This window comes from Eubalaena glacialis, chromosome 6 (genome assembly GCF_028564815.1).
Source record: "Eubalaena glacialis isolate mEubGla1 chromosome 6, mEubGla1.1.hap2.+ XY, whole genome shotgun sequence".
In the NCBI taxonomy this organism is placed as follows: Eukaryota; Metazoa; Chordata; class Mammalia; order Artiodactyla; family Balaenidae; genus Eubalaena; species Eubalaena glacialis.
In genome coordinates this window covers 126,708,702-126,726,692 of record NC_083721.1, presented here as the reverse complement: position 1 = coordinate 126,726,692, position 17,991 = coordinate 126,708,702, and the positions used below count along the sequence as shown (strand labels likewise).

Below are 17,991 nucleotides of genomic sequence, written 5' to 3'. Positions count from 1 at the left end.
ACACGCACCCTTCTTAATGGACGTGTAAAACTAGTCAGATGAAAACTATGCCCTCTCAACCCCCCACTGAAAGGCCACTCCCTGTTCTCATCCCTGCGGATGAGGTCACAGTTCGCTCCTGCCCGGAGCCACACTGGGCTACTCACAGGGCAGACCCCGCCCAGCCTGGCCCTGCCACTTAGCTCCCGTGGGCCCAGGGGTGAGAGTGACAACAACTGCAGGGTCAGCGGAAGCCAGCATCCAACAGCAAGAGCAAGGCAGGGGGTGTCCACACAGGTCCCCACAAGCTGGCTCTGATCCCGATCTCAGCCTGGGGTGTCCACCTTCCTCAAAGTCTGGACACCTGTAGGTGACAGGTGGCCCTGATGGGACTAAGCAACCCACACGTGATGACAGTGGTAGATGGACTTCTTGCTGCCCACCGGGGGGAAGGGTCTGGACCCCATCTGGCTTCCTGATGCTTGATGCCCTGAATGCTGGGCATACTTTGTTTTGCCTGACCCGGTGCTGACGGAGTGGACTCACCAAAGGGCACTATAGAACCCAAGCAAAACAAAATGAAGCAAAAAAAAAAAAAAGTTAAACTATACACAAAAACCTCCACTGAGTTCTGTTGCTGCTGACACTTGGGTGATCCCTACAGCCCTGGCGATGGCAGTCGTTGGTCTCACGGACTGAAAGAGATTGTTTTGATGCCACAGAGAGTGATGTGCGGGGGCCCTGTGTAACTGCAGGAGTTAAACTGAGCCACGAGAGGTCAGCGTGGTTAGACCCTGCCCCATGCTGCTTGGCCCGTTCTCTCCTCCCACCCCACTCTGAGGAGGCAGTTCACATGCAGAAGACAAATGGCATAAAGGGCAGGCAATTAATTTTTTCAGCTGGAGGCTGCGATGGAACTTGGGTGCTTAGACTCTGGCGTATGCTGCTAATTCCATTCTTCTCCCCTGTGAAATACCTCCACTCTTCAAGGAGGTGGTGCCCTTCAGAATTCCATCACTGACATTTTCTGTCTTTAGGGCCAAGAGGTAGAGTCCTGATAATTATTTGGAATGAATCTGAGGTTACCCTGCGTGCTATTAGCGCTCTTTCCACGATTCCAAGGGGCTATAGTGTTGTAAAGACGGCCGGCGATTCTTCACTTGTTTCCTGGGGGAGGGAGCAAGTTGGTACCAGCATGGCTCAGGGTCTGGTCCCCACCAACCAGCAACCTCTGTGGTGTGGAGCAGCCCAGCCAGCTTGACTGAGCAGTGATGCAGGCAAAGAACAGAGAACTTGTTGGGAAAAGAAGAGAAGTAGCTTAAGCAAGAATGGACCAAGATGAGGACTTAGTACCTGGCAGATGGGGAGAGGGAAGGGGGATACTCTAGAGGGAGAAAAGAAATCCTGAAGGGAACTTGGAAGGATAAGAAAAAGCTACCTCGCCTATTTCCACAGAGGCAGTGTAATGTAGTGGTTCACAGTGCAAGCCTGTGCGTGAATCTTGGGTGGGTGACCTTAGGCAAGATTTAACCTCTCTGTGGTTTAGTTTTCTAATCTGCAAAATGGAGGATAAAATAGTCTCTATCTCATAGGTTTATCATGAAGATTAAACACGAAGTTCACGTTAAGCACTTGACAAAATATTTAGCATGTAATAAACACTCAATAAGTATTGCCCATTATTATTTCCAATTTTTCTCCCGGTGTGTGTCTCACAATCCTTTGTTCAGGACTGGCATATGCTCTCCACTTTTACCCTACACCTTCTACTGAGCGACTGATGTTTATCCAGTGTCCTGATTAGCGATTTTAATCCTCAAAGTCACTTGCCTCTGAAATCTGCTCACTGGAAGCTTGCCACACACGGAGCAAGCTCACAATAAATGTGGCTGAGTAGAACTTACCAATCACCACCGTCTGAAATGCAGTTGGATGTTGTTTATAGTCTTTCTTCATGCCTCTCCCACCCCAGCTCAAGAGACTGAGCCAGTGAGAAGCCTGACCCAGGAACATATAGCCCAACTCAGAGTTATAGGAATGAAATACTACATACAGGGAGACCCTCAGCCCCTTTCCCATCTCAGCTCCCACAATGAGGGCAAGCAAGCTGACACCTCTCAGGTGGGATATTGGAGGATCTCCCTTTGGGGAAACTGAGCAGCCTAACCCAGAAGGTATACAGATACAGGTAGGGTCCCCAGTGACATGGCCTGGCATAATCACCCTACAGTGAAGCCCATCAGTTGACAAGCTTCTTGTCAGCTTTTTGGTGTTGCACTCTTAAATACAAAGAGTCAAAGATCACTTGTCATTTGAAAAAACCCTCCAAAATGAAAGACAATGCCAAAACAAACAGAAGAAAGAAATTGTAGGAAACAGGAACAATGCAGGGAGCAGAAAAGAACAATTTTTTTAAAACCTACAATTAGTATCTTTTGAGATTTAAGGGAAGTTACTGCATCCATGAAACAAGAACAGATGCTGTAAAACAAAGAACATTCAGAGAAGAACAAGGACATTTGGAAATTAAAAATATATAAATATGCTTTCAGAACAACGTGGATAAATCTCAAAAACATTATGTTAAAAAATGAAGTCAGACACAAGAGTATCTACCATACAGTTCCACCTACGTGAAATCCAAGAGCAAACAAAACTAATATATGGTGACAGAAATCAGAAAGTGGTTGCCTGGGAAGAGGGAAGGAGAATGAACCAGAAGGGGCACAAAGGAAATGAATGGAAATGTTCTTTATCTTGTTTGGGTTGTATTTACATGGGTGTAGTCAATTATCAAAATTTACTGAACCAAAAGTATAAGCACATTATTCTGTGTTAATTATATGTTAATAAAAACATATTTGCAGAAATGAAAAGTTCAGTAGAAGTTTCTAGATCTAGCTATTTCCTGTAAGTTGATTTAGCTATCAACTTACAGGAAATACAAAGAATAGAGGAACATGTTAAATAACACCACAGGAATGCAGTCAGCAAAATCTGACTATGGGAAACTCTGCAGTTTAACCAGTTTTCTTTTTCCAACAAAATCTTGCAGGGGGTGAGGAGAGAGAGAGGAAAAACTTATATAGTCACAAAGATTTAAGAGACATATCAATCAATCACACTGTGTAAACCTTATTTGGACCTAAATTTAAACAAACTATTTAGAGGGCAAGTGTATAGGACAAGTGGGAAAGTGTAAACATGTACAGATATTTGATAATATTCAAGAATTATTGTTATGTTTAAAGTGAGATAATGGTGTTTGTAGTGCTTTGTGTTTATTTGCTTGTTTTTTTAAGTGACCTTACCTTTTAGAGATTCATAGTGAAATACTTACAAATGATATCTAAGTTAGTGGCAGGGGTGGGGGGCATTGGGAGTGAGTAGGGACACAGAAAACAAGATTGGTCATGTGTCGATAATTGTTGAAGCTGGGTATAGAGTACACTGGGTTTATTATTCTAGTGTCTTTTCTTTTCTGTATGTGTGAAATTTCCCATTAATAAAGTACTTTAAAAAAACAGAAGAGTTAGAAGAAAAATTGAGGAAGTCTCCCAGAAAAAAAAAAAAGACAAAGAGATAGAAAATAGGAGGAAAAATAAGAAACACAAAGGATAAGTTCAGGATTTAAAAAAAGGGGGGAGGGGAGAGAGAAGAAAGAAAATGAAAGGGAGAAAATGATCAAAGAAATAATTTGAGAAAATTTCCCAATACTGACAGCCATTAGTTTCTGGATTGAGAGGCCAGCCAGTAGCCAGCACCAGGGATGAAAAATACCCCACAGCAAAGCCTATCACTGAGAAATTTCATGAAGTTGGTGTACTGGGCCACAAACCTCACACACCCTCTTACATTCTCTCTACGGCCTCCTTTTCTCTCTGTCTTGGGCAACACCCTGTTGGCACCACTTGTAGGCCAAGTTGCTCCTCCACTTTTAGAGCTGGGTGAAATATTATACTGTAGTATGATGTGGGACCTGGTTTTCCAGGCAACTGCTAAGGGTCTGGATGACATATCTGGAAATAGAGACAAGCTAGCTTTGGGGTAATTCTTTTTTATTTCATGCTTTAACAATTCTATTTTTTATTATTTTTAGTGATATATAATCTCAATATATGATTAAACATTTACATGTCAGAGAATTCAAAATGACATTTCTTTTTTTTAATTGAAATATAGTTGATGTACAATACTATATGTTATAGGTGTACAGTATAATGATTCACAATTTTTAAAGGTTATACTCCATTTATAGTTATTATAAAATATTGGCTATATTCCCTGTGTTGTACAATATATCCTTGTAGCTTAGTTTATACCTATTAGTTTGTACCTCTTAAAGCCCTACCCCTGTATTTCCCCTCCCCCCTTCCCTTGCCCCACTGGTAACCACTACTTTGTTCTCTGTATCTGTGAGTCTGCTTCTTTTTTGTTATATTCACTAGTTTGTTGTATTTTTTAGATTCCACGTATAAGTGATATCATATGGGGTTAACTATTGACTAATGGAAGTAGGAGATGGGAGGGAGCTGGGCAGATAGATGATCCTCCTCTGCTCTCCCCTGTGGTTCCTCCTTGTGACTCTTGCAGAAGAGTTTCATGTGCCTGATGAACCAGCAGCCAGTGTGGTAACGTCTGGCATCACATCCCCCCACCCCTTACTCCTTTTTTCCCTGTTCATTCTATTATGAAAACTTTCAGACATACAGGGAAGTTGAAGGAATTCACAGCGAGCACCTGTACACCCACGACCTAGAGTTTACCTTTGACATTTTAAACAGTTTTATTGAGATATAATTTAAATACCATAAAATTGACCCATTTAAAGTGTACAGTTCAGTGGTTTCTAGTATATTCACAGAGATATGCAAACATTATCACAATTTTAGAATATTTTCTGCACCCCCAAAAGAAACCCCCTACCCATTAGCAATCACTCCCATTCCCCTTCTCCCAACCCTAAACAACCACTAAAATTGGTTGCATGCAATTTTAGATATTGCATTTCAGTGGAATCCTACAGTAAGTGGTCTTTGGTGACTGGCTTCTTTCACTTAGCATATTGTTTTCAGGGTTCATCCATGTCATAACATGTGTCAATACTTCATTCTTTTTTATAGCTGAACAATATTCCATTGTGCATTATTAACATTTTATTAGACTTGCTTTATCACATGTCCGTCCATCTATCCATCCCTCTGTTGATCCATTAATCCATCTTATATCTTTCATGTATTTCCCCCATTTTTTTGTTGTTGTTGTTGTTGAGCACACAAAATGGTTTATTCTGAGTCATTCAAGGTGAGGTTACATAAGATAATAAGAGCAATGATGAAAAATTTGCAGTGTTTTTTGTTAAACATGTGCTTTGACCTTCACATTTTTAATACCATGCTCTCTGACATAAGAAATTTATAAATATATGTCTTATTTTCTGGCCTAGTTAACTTTCTTTTTCCTCTGATAAATATTACTTTTTTCCTTTTCAAAGTACTTAAAATTAGAGAATGAGCTTTTAAAAATGAGATATTTAAAAAATGAGTGTGTATTTCTTACATGAAAACTAAACATTATGAAGGACTTACTTTAAGTTTTACTCGTGTTCTCACTGGATATTTCCCCCATTTTTTAAGCTTTTTCCCAACCGTCAGTGCCTTCACCTTGCACACCTCTCAAGTAAAGCTCATATCACATTATCCCATGGCCACCCTCGGTGCAACATGTGAGGCTGGGAGGTGGAGTGCTTAGCCTTCTGGCTCTATAGTAAAGGGACAAAGGGAAAAGGGAGCCTGGGAATGGACTTTCGCTACCTTGGCAGACGGTGTTTCTCAGTTTCATCTACATCTCCCCCTCCAGTCTCCCCTCCCACCATTGCATCCCACAGAGCTTATACTCCAGAAATGCCAAATTACTTAAAGTTCCCAGAGCACCCCACATTTTTCCGGACTCCATCTCTTGCACATGTCCATTACCTGGACAGCCTTCTCTTTGTGACAGATTCTTCCCTCATAATTCAGCTCGGCTGTCACTTTTCAGTGAAGTATCCCCAACACACACACACACACACACACACACACACACACACCCTCTGGCCTCCCTATGTTTGTTTTCCACTCCCATTAAGGCATTTACCCTCCTTTACTGAATTAACCTTTTGACCTGTCTCCACCAGCCTATAAATCCTCAAGGTCAGGGGCCAGGCCTAGTATGTCTTGGTATCCCTAGAAATCACTGCAGGGTGTGGCTTAACAAATATTTGTTGGATAATGAATGGAAAACATCTAGTTACCATCTTCACTATTGTTTACGTAAGAAACATTTTGTTGGGCATGCAGCAAGGGAGGCTCGGGGGTAAATACCCAGTTTGATACAAAGATGAGTAAGACTGTATCCTGGGCCTCAGAGGAGCCTACAGCACCCTTTTGTTTGGGCAGATGTAACACTGGACAAGCTGCCAGGACAACAGATGTAAACTGGAACTGTCCCAGGCCAACCGGAACATATGGTCACCCAAATTACATATCCACTTCTACGAAGACAGCAGTGCCACGCTGACCCATGCCCAGCCTGTCAGACCCAGGTCACTTCCACAGTTTTCTTGCTCAAGCCAATTACTCCTCATTAGTGCTTAGGTCATTTATGTTTTTCATTGTTGTTATCCATGTAAAAATCATCCACGAAATTTAATATTCCTAAGGTATTACATATATTGTATACATTAAAAACATATATTTAAGCAACTAGACAGAAAAAAATCACCCAGTAAACAACTAAAAACACTTTCCAACCTTTTTTGATGTACTGAATTCACATTTATAATCAGTATAATCAACACGCGAAACCCATTACATATATGCACTTCTTGGTATTAACACTAGACTCTCGTCTATTTTTCTTTTTCTTTTTTTTTTGGTCGCATGGAGGGCACGTGGGCGTGCCCCCTGCAGTGGGAGTACAGAGTCTTAACCACTGGACTGCCAGGGAAGTCTCCTGGTCTATTGTCTTTATTGAAAGGCATTGGGTGTTTCCAGCTTGCAACCATTATGAATAATGACGCTATGAACATCGCGATGTAGATTCCTTTACCTTTCTTCTGAGTCAATTCTTTGAGCTACTTGCTCCAAAGTCAAGTGACCTGGTTGAAGAACAGGAACAGTTGATACATCTCATTTTCTATGCTCTGTGTCTTACTGCTCTCCTAAAAATCTGAGTCAAATTACAGAGCACATCTGTTTCTCACAACTCTGCCAATAATTTATGTTCTCATTTTTATGTAAATATTAATAGAAGCTTACTGTCATTTTAGGGTGTTCTTTGCATTTTTAAGTGCTGTAAAGGTTATAGATTATACTTTAACCAAAAGCAGCTTAGTTTTTATGAAAACATATTATAATGTAAGTATATACTTTATAATTACAAGGTATGTATTTGTTGAATGAATGAATGTATTGAAATTATACTCAGTTACAAAGAGACAGATGCTGCATGATTCCACTTATATGAGGTACCTAGAATAGTCAGATTCATAGAGACAGAAAGTAGAATGGCGGTTGCCAGGGCCTGGGGAGTTGGGGTAATGGGGAATTGTTTTTTGGGTTTTTTTCTGGTTTTTTTGTTTTGCTTTGTTTTGTTTGGCTGCGTTGGGTCTTCGTTGCTTCACACGGGCTTTCTCTAGTTGTGGCGAGCGGGGGCTACTCTTCGTTGCAGTGCGCGGGCTTCTCATTACGGTGGCTTCTCTTGTTGCAGAGCACAGGCTCTAGATGCGTGGGCTTCAGTTGTTGCAGCACTTGGGCCCAGTAGTTGTGGCGCACGGGCTTAGTTGCTCCATGGCATGTGGGATCTTCCCAGACCAGGGCTCGAACCCGTGTCCCCTACATTGGCAGGCTGATTCTTAACCACTGCACCACCAGGGAAGCCCAATGGGGAATTGTTTAATGGGTATAGAGTTTCAGCTTTTAAAGCTGAAGAGTTCTGGAGATTCATTGCACAACATAAATGTACTTAATACTCTTGAACTAAACACTTAAAATGGTAAGATGGTAAATTGTATGCTATGTGTATTTAAATATATATATATGTATACACACATTAACCCAATGGTCATTTGGTATACATTGTCGGTAGAAGTGTGCCTACAATATATAGTCTTGCATGTTAAATGAAATTTCATGTGTGGAATTTTATGGATTAAAATTTCTGTATTAAATTTTCAGTGCAGAGACAAACAGGCAAAGATGGCTGATATATTAGTATCATTACATAGCAAATAGAGTAAAAAAATCATAGACTAGATAGTATTATGTGAACGTCCAATATTAGCAATAAAGAATTCCACTTAAAAAAAATCATGCATCTAATTTTCTATTATCTGTGAATAAAAAGCAGAAGCAGAACTTAGGGAATCTTAGAGATAGCCGCGTGAACTTTTTACCTTAAAGATGAGGTGAGGGGACTAAGAGAGTCTAGGTGATTTTCCCACTTCAAGATCAGCCGTATCTGTCTCTTTTATAATGCACTCCAGCCAAATCCTCTTTACGTCTCATTGGCCAGAATGGATTGCATGGCCTGTCCTGACTGCACCAGAGGCTGCTGGGAAAGCAGGGAATAGAATAGGTTAGACACATGGCCACTCCAAGTAAATTAGGGTTCCCTCAACAAGGAAAGAAAGGAGAAAGGGTATCGAGTAGGCTGTCAGCAGTGTCTGTTCAACTCACATTAGTGTTTTTGTTTTGTTTTGTTTTTGTTTGGGGCATTACAGGCTAGAACCAATGATTATATGACTTACAATCCTAAAATCAGGGACTTCCCTGGCGGTCCAGTGGTTAAGACTCCGTACTTCCACTGCAGGGGGCGTGGGTTCAATCCCTGGTCAGGGGAATTAAGATCCCACATGCCATACTGTATGGCCAAAAAATAATTAAAATAATAAAAAAACAAAGAAAAGGAGAATGGGTATTGTGTAGGCTATCAGCAGTGTCTGTTACACTCACATTAGTGTTTTTGTTTTGTTTTGTTTTTGTTTGGGGCATTACAGGCTGGAACCAATGGTTATATGGCTCCTGAAATCCTAATGGAAAAAGCGAGTTATTCCTATCCTGTGGACTGGTTTGCAATGGGATGCAGCATTTATGAAATGGTTGCTGGACGAACACCATTCAAAGATTACAAGGAAAAAGTCAGTAAAGAGGATTTAAAGCAAAGAACACTGAAAGAGGAAGTCAGATTCCAACACGATAACTTCACAGAGGAAGCAAAAGACATTTGCAGACTCTTCTTGGCTAAGACACCAGAGCAACGCTTAGGAAGCAGGTAACTATCATATAAAGACATGATTAGTGATGTCAGCATTTCCACAGGGATTTGGAGAATACTTTGGATTAATGACAAAGGCTTGGGATTAAGTAGTAGTAGTATTTTCCTGTTATTAATTGTATATTATGTGGTTAAGTATTTTCAACACTTTCAAACACTGTGAACACTTGATATGGAACAATCTCCAAGATGTATTTTTTTTAAAATAAATACTGCAGTTTTTAAATTTTATTTAATTAATTTATTTATTTATTTATTTTTGGCTGTGTTGGGTCTTCGTTGCTGCATGCAGGTTTTCTCTAGTTGCAACGAGTGGGGGCTACTCTTCGTTGCCGTGCGCTGGCTTCGCATTGCGGTGGCTTCTCCTGTTGCCGAGCATGGGCTCTAGGCACGCGGGCTTCAGTATTTGTGGCACATGGGCTTAGCTGCTCTGCAGCATGTGGGATCTTCCCAGACCAGGGCTTGAATCCGTGTCGCCTGCATTGGCAGGTGGATTCTTAACCACTGTGCTACCAGGGAAGTCCTCCAAGATGTATTTTAAAGTGAAAGATTCTGCCCCTTTTACGCATCTCTGTAAAATATCATTAATCAGTCAACAGATATTTATTAAGTACATATGATGTTGCCAGCTATGTTAAGTACAGTTGAAATTAGTCTTGAGGAAAGTCAAGTTTTATTGCGTACAAAGGAATAATAAGATCAAGATATTTTAGAAGAAAAAAATAAGAAAACCTGACCTATGAAAAGACCCTTGGCAGTGAGTAACTGTGTTATGTAAGGAGAAAACCAAGGGTTTTCAAGTCACAGACATAGACTCACGTCCCAGCTTGGCTACATACTGATCATTTTACCCCAAGCAACTGAATTACTTTCTTGGAGTCTCAATATCCTCATATATAAAATGGGGTTTTTTGTGGGTGTGCTCGTTAATTTTATGTCTTAACTTGACTAGGCCACAGTACTCAGATATTTGATCAAACACTATTCTAGATGTTTCTGTGCAGGTATTTTTTAGGTAAGATTAACATATAAATGATTAGGTTTTGAGTAAAGCAGGTTATTCTTCATTATGTGGATGAGCCTCATGCGATTTGTTGAAGGCCTTAATAGAAAAGGACTGACCTCCCTGGGAGAAGAAGGAATTCTGCCAGCAAACCACCTTTGAACTTGAACTGTGACTCTTGCCTGAGTCTCCAGCCACACAGCCTACCTTGCAGAATTTGAACTTGCCAAACCTCCACAATTGCCTGAGCCAGTTCCTTAAAGTAAACTCTCTCTCTCTCTCTCTCTCTCTCATACATACACACGTACTGGGGGGAGAGGAAAGAACTTTTCTTCTACCCTCTTAGGTTTAGGAATGGAAGCCTGAAAATTAAACTGCCAAAAGATGATTAGCAAGAGAAAAGACAGATTCTTATTTATGTACATACACAAGAGTTCACAAAAAAGTGTGACTATGTGGCAGTTAGAATTGAGGGCTTATATTCCATTTAATAGGGAAAGGGGATGGGGAGAAGGTCACTTACAGGAAAACAAATGACTTCTTTGAAATAGTGGGGTAAGGGCACTTATGGGAGAACAGTTGACTTTTAGGAAAGATAAATGGCCCTTAGGAGAATAGATGGGAGATATGATAGCTTTGTGGCAATGTCTATTTAGGTGTGGTGCTGAGTTCTGTCACTGGTGGTAAGAGTCAATCTTTCCTGGTTCCAAAACTCCTGAAATTCCCGGGGAGAAGATTTATAAGTTGAGTTTTTTTCCAAGGCTCTGCTTATCTTAAAGGCAGACAAGAGGAGTTCAAAACCTGCATCTGTTGACCCTCAAATAACTTCAGCTCAAAATAATTTTTATGCCACCGTTGTGCATCCTGGACCCCTTCAGCGCCCTTTTGGTTCTGTTTCTCTAAAGAACCCTAACTAATTCAGTGGGATATTTTGCGGTTTAGATATAATGCTTGCAAAGTTAGATATAACATAGGTTAGGAATCATTCAGTGTGATAGCAATTATTATTAATTAGTTCTAAGGGTGATATCAGATAATAATTTGACTAAACTACGAGCTCGTGTGTCTTAAATTACTTGGACTGAATTTTCAAAATCTAAAAATACATACAAAAAGAAAGTTACAACCATAAAGTAATATGACTGATTTGTAATATTACACCAAAACTTAGAGAGCCAAATTACTCTAAATCTTCTGAGTAGTTGTCAGTGGAGGCTTTAGAACAGGGCTGCCTTAGCTCACAATGTTTACATATGGAGGCAAGCTTTTTATTTTTGATCTGATTTTTTTAAATAGTGAAACAAAATTCATTTGTAATGACTTTCAAAGCATCTCAAAGATAACCAAAATAACAAATGAGTATTTTGAAATGAGATGGAACTCTTCACTGATGTGAAAGTAAAATGTGGAAGTGATTTTCCTGTGTAGATTCCAACATTGTTGTATTAGTGTGGTCAAAATAGACCATGTTGTGATAACAAGCAAATCCCAAAGTCTCAGCGGCTTAAAACTAAAGGATTATTTCTCATTCACATGAAGTCCCTTATGGGTCCAGGGGTTCTCCAGGTATCTCCCTTCTGAATGGTGACTCAGAGCTTCAGGCTGCTTCCACCTTTCAGCCCCACTGGAACTGGTGGTTTCGATTGCTATGGCAACAAGAGAGAATGCAGAGAACCTGGGGAGCTTTGTCCTGCCTCAGACCCACTTTACAGGTCATTTCAGATACACTTCTGTCAGACGGAATGAGTCCTCGGGCCCTGCCTAAGGGCAAGGGAGCTGGCTAGTGCCGCTTTCTGTCTGTCCAGGAAGGAGAGGAGAGCTGGATGTGGTGAACACAGACCATCTCTACCATCTTGGCTCTGAAGCCCATGCGGGGGAATCAGAGGATGTCCCAACAGTGGCCAAGGCAGTGAAAGAAGCGAACAGTCTCTTTAGATGACTTCCCTGAAGGGAACACAACCCACTTGGTGTCTTTGAATAAAAATCTATCTCAGTGCTTTATAAGCACACTTTGAATCTGTAAAATGAAACATTGACTAACTTCTTCAGGAAAACGCCACCTTAAAGCACTGGATCACGGCCTGAAGCTGCTCTGTCAAGCAAAACCTTCTTAAAAAGCATTTGTTGTTGTGACTGTTTTGTATAGAAACTGTTTACAACATTAGAGAGAAAGCATATAAAAACCAGCTGTTCAGTGAAAGAGAAAACCTTCCAATGTTTTCATTTCAACTCTTTGTATTTTTTAAACACTCATTTAAATGAGATAATGTTTGATTACTTTCGTGGGCATCCTCCAAAACCGAGCAAATACCTAGACAATGTGTTACACAGCGGAGAGGTCAAGTGCCCCCTCCCTGTTGCATTCACGAGCATTTGAAAGAAACAAAAAAAACCCTTCTCCTTCCTTAGACATCACTGAAGGGAATCTCCCCTTTTGCCTTTATGGGTCTGTGAATTAATTTTGCAGAGAAGCCAAAAGCTTTTCTGATCATCTCACAGGGACTCCAGATAGGGTCAACTATGGTGTTTTCCAATAAAATAAAAGGTGAAGACTTAAATATTTTGCAGGATTTATTCTGATCAGACAGTGCAGCCAAATAAGGGCAAATAACCATGCAGGTCTCTGACTTAAGTGCTTCTCAGGCCAATAGGCACTGTTCTTGGCAGACCAAACCCCACAGTGTGGTCCTCGTGTATGGGCAGCTGGTATCTTTCCTTCATTGACTGTTATTAGAAAATCCATTGTAATCTCTGTGTGGGGTTTGGTAACACAATAGCCCCTGTCAATGCTCTGAAATATATTCAATAAGCAGGAGAAGTCTCCCTGCAACTGCTGATTTGACCCTTACAAAAGGTGCTGCCACCCTCAACAGTCTCCCCTATTTGCCCAAGGGCACTGCATGATGATGGCCCAAAAGAGCCCTGAACGAATCTGCCAGGGAAAGGTTCAAGAGTCAAATAACCTTCACTCTAATTACACAACTGAGGTAAGCATGGCTAGTGCAAAAGAGCCAAGTGATCAGCTTTCCGGTAGCCTGGACACAGAGGGAAAGGAACAGAAGTTGGAGAGCCTAGTCTTTTGTTGTTAGCATCAGCACCCACAGATATTTATTGGAAAGGGGCATAAGGCATGGGCCCTGCCCTCCAGGGGCATCTAGCTGGGAATGTGGAAGAACATAAAGAAAACCTCAGTGTGGCCCATTTTTCCCCCATCTTCTGTGACTAGTTGCAAAAAGGCTGCAGTTGGCCATCCCTAATGGACAAGCCAAGGCCATCTGGGCCTGGTTGAGATGTTAGTTAAGAACTGTGCATTTTTTAAAAAGTTTATTCTATTGAGGTAGAGTTGATTTACAACGTTGTGTTAATTTCTGCTGTACAGCAAAGTGATTTAGTTATACATATATATACTCTTTTTTTCATATTCTTTTCCATTATAGTTTATTACAGGGTACTGAATATAGTTCCCTGTGCTATACAGCAGGACCTTGTTGTTTATCCATTCTATATATAATAGTTTGCATCTGTTAATCCCAAACTCCAAGTCCACCCCTGCCCCTTGGCAACTGCAAGTCTGTTCTCTACATCTGTGAGTCTATTTCCTAGATAAGAGAACTGTGCATCTTGATGTGAGGACTGGTATGGCAAGTTCCCCACGGTCACCGAGCCCATGGGCACTCTCCTTTATCCAAGTTAAATCTGCTCAGAGTGACTTTAAAGATGCCCTCTTGACCTCTGGTACAGTGTGTTCATACCTGCCAGCAGCCATCAAGATGGTACAAGCTCCTTCCTCATGGCATCTGGTCCCATTCTAACTCCTCTGTTCTGAGACACACAGGCCTGAGGTTCATTCCTGATCTACTTGGGTGGAATTTTACCTCTATCCTTGTTCTGACACCTTTAAAATCTGGTACCAACCCCCATTCCTCAAATCTTTCTGATACTTTAAAATGTTGCTGTGTAAATTATACCTCAATAGATCTGACTTTTTAAAAAAATCCATCCTTGAAGTTTCAATTCATCTTACTAACCCTCCCTCAAGGCTCTTACTCTACAGGATGTAAACCACACAGGCGTTGGTCAGTAGGTTCTTTTTTTTTTTTTTGGCTGCATTGGGTCTTCGTTGCTGTGCGTGGGCTTTCTCTAGTTGCAGCAAGCAGGCGCTACTTTTCATTGCAGTGCATGGGCTTCTCATTGCGGTGGGCTCTCTTGTTGGGGAGCATGGGCTCTAGGCGCACGGGCTTCAGTAGCTGCAGCATGGGGGCTCAGTAGTTGTGGCCACGGGATTTGTTGCTCTGTGGCATGTGGGATCTTCCTGGACCAAGGATCGAACCCGTGTACCCTGCTTTGACAGGCCGATTCTTAACCACTGTGCCACCAGGGAAGTCTGGTCAGTAGGTTCTAATAGATGGCAAGCCTGCATTTCCCTCTCTTTCAATTCATGGAGACTCAGTGGCTTTGGGGAGAACAGAGTTACCTTATAGTATCTTATGATACAGTTTTCCTTACCTCTCTTTTCAGTGGGGTCATAATGGGAAAAGTCCAAGGAGTCCTGGATGGGCCTTTCTGGATGGGGCTAGGCTTGAATCACAAAACAAGAACCGGGGAATTGCTGGACATCAGAAGCCTTCGACTGAGTTTCTCTTTTCCATGATAATATTTGACTACAATTTTTCCTTTGAAAAATTCACCTATATTTGCTGGCTTTCTCAGATACACAGCTATTTATAAATGCAAAAGCAAGTATAAAGAGGTTAAAAGAAGTTTAAAATACAGTTAAAAGACAGATAGGGTTGTTGTCATGGTTAAATATGACAAGGTAAGTGAAGAGCATAACGTGTTGGCCAAGAGTAGCTCTGAATAAATGTTGGTTATTTCCACTTGTTATTAGTAACATCATTATTGAGTTTAAACTCTAGTCATCTTACTGGACAGAGTCTGCTGCAGTAATCCTCAAACACGGTAGGGAGTCTCTGAAGGGGATGTATGTGGGAATCCCTCAATCCCTTTCCTAAAAGCTTTCTGATTACTAGAACAAAAATGAAAAAGGGAAGACCATGAGTGTAATTAGCTTTATTAAGGTTGATTTATGACAGAAATTGACTTCTTCCAAAAGGAAGACATCTCTTAGTCAGACCAGCGTACCTACTCATATAAAAGAAAAAGAGGGGACTTTCCTGGTGGTCCAGTGGTAAAGAATCTGCCTTACAATGCAGGGGTCATGGGTTCGATCCCTGGTCAGGGAACTAAGATCCTACATGCTGTGGGGCAACTAAGCCCACATGCCACAACTACTGAGCTCGCGCGCCTCAACTAGAGAGCCCACGCACCCTGGAGCCTGCACGCCACAACTAGAGAAGAGAAAACCTGCACACCACAACTAGAGAGAAGCCTGTGCGCCATGATGAAAGATCCCGTATGCCTCAACGAAGATCCTGCATGCCGCAACTAAGACCCGATGCAGCCAAAAATAAATAAAATAAATAAATAAATGATAAATAATAAATCTTCAAAAAAAAAGGAAAAAGAGAAAAAAATCGTTTGAACCTGATGCTACAAAACAGCCCTCTTTTTATTTCTTTAAAACTTGGACTCAAGAAGAACCAAGAGAAGTGTATGGTAGACCACCCCTAATATGGTCCCCAAAGATCCCTACCTCCTGCCATCCACACCCTTGAGTAACCCCTTCCCTTAAGGATGGGCTGGACTTACTTGTACGTACTGACTTGCTTCGAACAAGTAGAATATGGCAGAAGTAATGAGATGTCATTTCCAAGATTAGGTAATAAAAATACTGTGTCTTATATCTTGAGCTCTCTCTCTGTCTCTCTCTTGCTATGACCATTTGTCCTGAGGAAAGACAGTTACAATGGTATCAGGCAGCCCTGTGAAAAGGCTCACATGGTGAGGGATGGAGGCTTTCCAATAACCATATGAGTGAGCCTGGAAGCAGATTACCCCAACCCTGACCCCCCACCCCAGTCGAACCTTCAGATGAGACCACAGCCTTGACCAACAGCTTTACCGTGATGTCTCTAGAGACCTTGAGTCAGAGGCACCCGGTTAAGCCAAGTCTAGATTCTTGCCCCACAGAAACTGTGAGATAATAATAAATGTTTTTGTTTTTGTTTTTTTAAATAAAGCCTGTTTTTTAAAAAAAATATTTATTTATTCATTTATTTGGCTGCTCTGGGTCTTAGTTGCAGCACACGGGATCTTCATTGCTGCATGCAGGATTTTTAGTTGCGGCATGCAGACTCTTAGTTGCGGCATGCGGACTCTTATTTGCAGCATGTGGACTCTTTCTTAATTGTAGCATGCGGGATCTAGTTCCCTGACCAGGGATCAAACCTGGGCCCCCTGCACTGGGAGAACAGAATCTCAACCGCTGGACTGCCAGGAAAGTCCCAAATGTTTGTTGTTTTAAGCCACTAAATGTTGGGGCAATCTGTTACACAGCAATAGTTAACTAATATAAAAGGTTACACAACTAACTGGAAACACACATTTTCCCCCCTTATTCTAAGGCAAATACTAGAATAATTTCTAGCATGGGGAAGGAGGGTTTGATAACAAACAACTGTAGTCTTGAGCACTGAATGTATGCTCAGTTATGCTGCTAAAAATTGCTAATGGATTATTTAAAAGTCTTTAAAGATTACTGTGGCAGTTGAGGGAGGTAGGTGGGGCTCCTAGAAATCATGTCATATGAAGAGTGAGGAGATATGACTGCTGTCTTTTAAAATGTAAGTGGTGGTCAGGTAAGAACAGACATGCTTCACTTGTTCTATGTAACCCTGAAGGACAGAGCAAGAAGCAGTGAGTGACTTGGAAGCTGCAGGCAAGGAGGTTCTGACCCCACTGAATTTTGCTGGTGTTTCCATGAAACACCAAGAACAAAAGTCATGTCAACTACTTGGCTTTTTAAAAATTACATCTAAATGTGAAGGTGATCTACAAACAATGAAAATGCTACTATCTGCATATAGTAGAAGTGTGGGGTAATTTTTTTTCTTTTTTTTTTTTTTGGCCATGTGTGGCTCATGGGACCCAACTAGGGATCGAATCCAGGCCCTCGGCAGCGAAAGCGTGGAGTCCTAACCACTGGACTGCCAGGGAATTCCCTGTGGGTGGTTTTGAAAGTTGTAATTTTTCTAAATTGTTCTTTATGTTATATTGTCTCTGCAATTAAAATGAAATGTATTCTAGGAAAAGAAGACCACATATTTTGAATTGCTAGAACAGTTCCTGTTTGGGTTTGTTACTGTGTCTCAGGCTGGCCATCTCCTTTCTTCACGGAGAAAAGTCTGATGATCCCAGGAAACACCATTTCTTTAAAACCATCAACTTTCCTCGCCTGGAAGCTGGCCTAGTTGAGCCTCCCTTTGTGCCAGACCCATCAGTGGTTTATGCCAAAGATACCGATGAAATTGGAGATTTCTCTGAGGTTCAAGGAGTCGAATTTGATGATAAAGATACGCAGTTCTTCCAAAGATTTGCAACAGGTGCTGTCCCTATAGCTTGGCAGGAAGAGATTATAGAAACGGGACTGTTTGCCGAATTGAATGACCCCAACAGGCCCGCAGGTTGCGGGGAGGGTAATTCGTCTAAGTCTGGTATATGTTTGCTATTATAAGTTGTTCTCTCTACCACACGGGCAGCAGGAGTCTCAGCTGACATAATCCTCGAATGTTCCT

General features: G+C 41.4%; 1 protein-coding gene across 1 annotated transcript in view; it reads left to right on the top strand.

Annotated features, from left to right (window-relative positions):
- Positions 1–17,930, top strand: part of GRK7 (G protein-coupled receptor kinase 7) — a 36,078-nt gene extending 18,148 nt beyond the window's left edge. The window contains exons 3-5 of the mRNA XM_061193606.1: positions 9,017–9,291; positions 11,853–11,854; positions 17,596–17,930. Coding sequence (XP_061049589.1) covers positions 9,017–9,291; positions 11,853–11,854; positions 17,596–17,930 — 612 coding nt within the window. The remainder of the gene's footprint in view (positions 1–9,016; positions 9,292–11,852; positions 11,855–17,595) is intronic.
- The last annotated feature ends 61 nt before the right edge of the window (positions 17,931–17,991 follow it).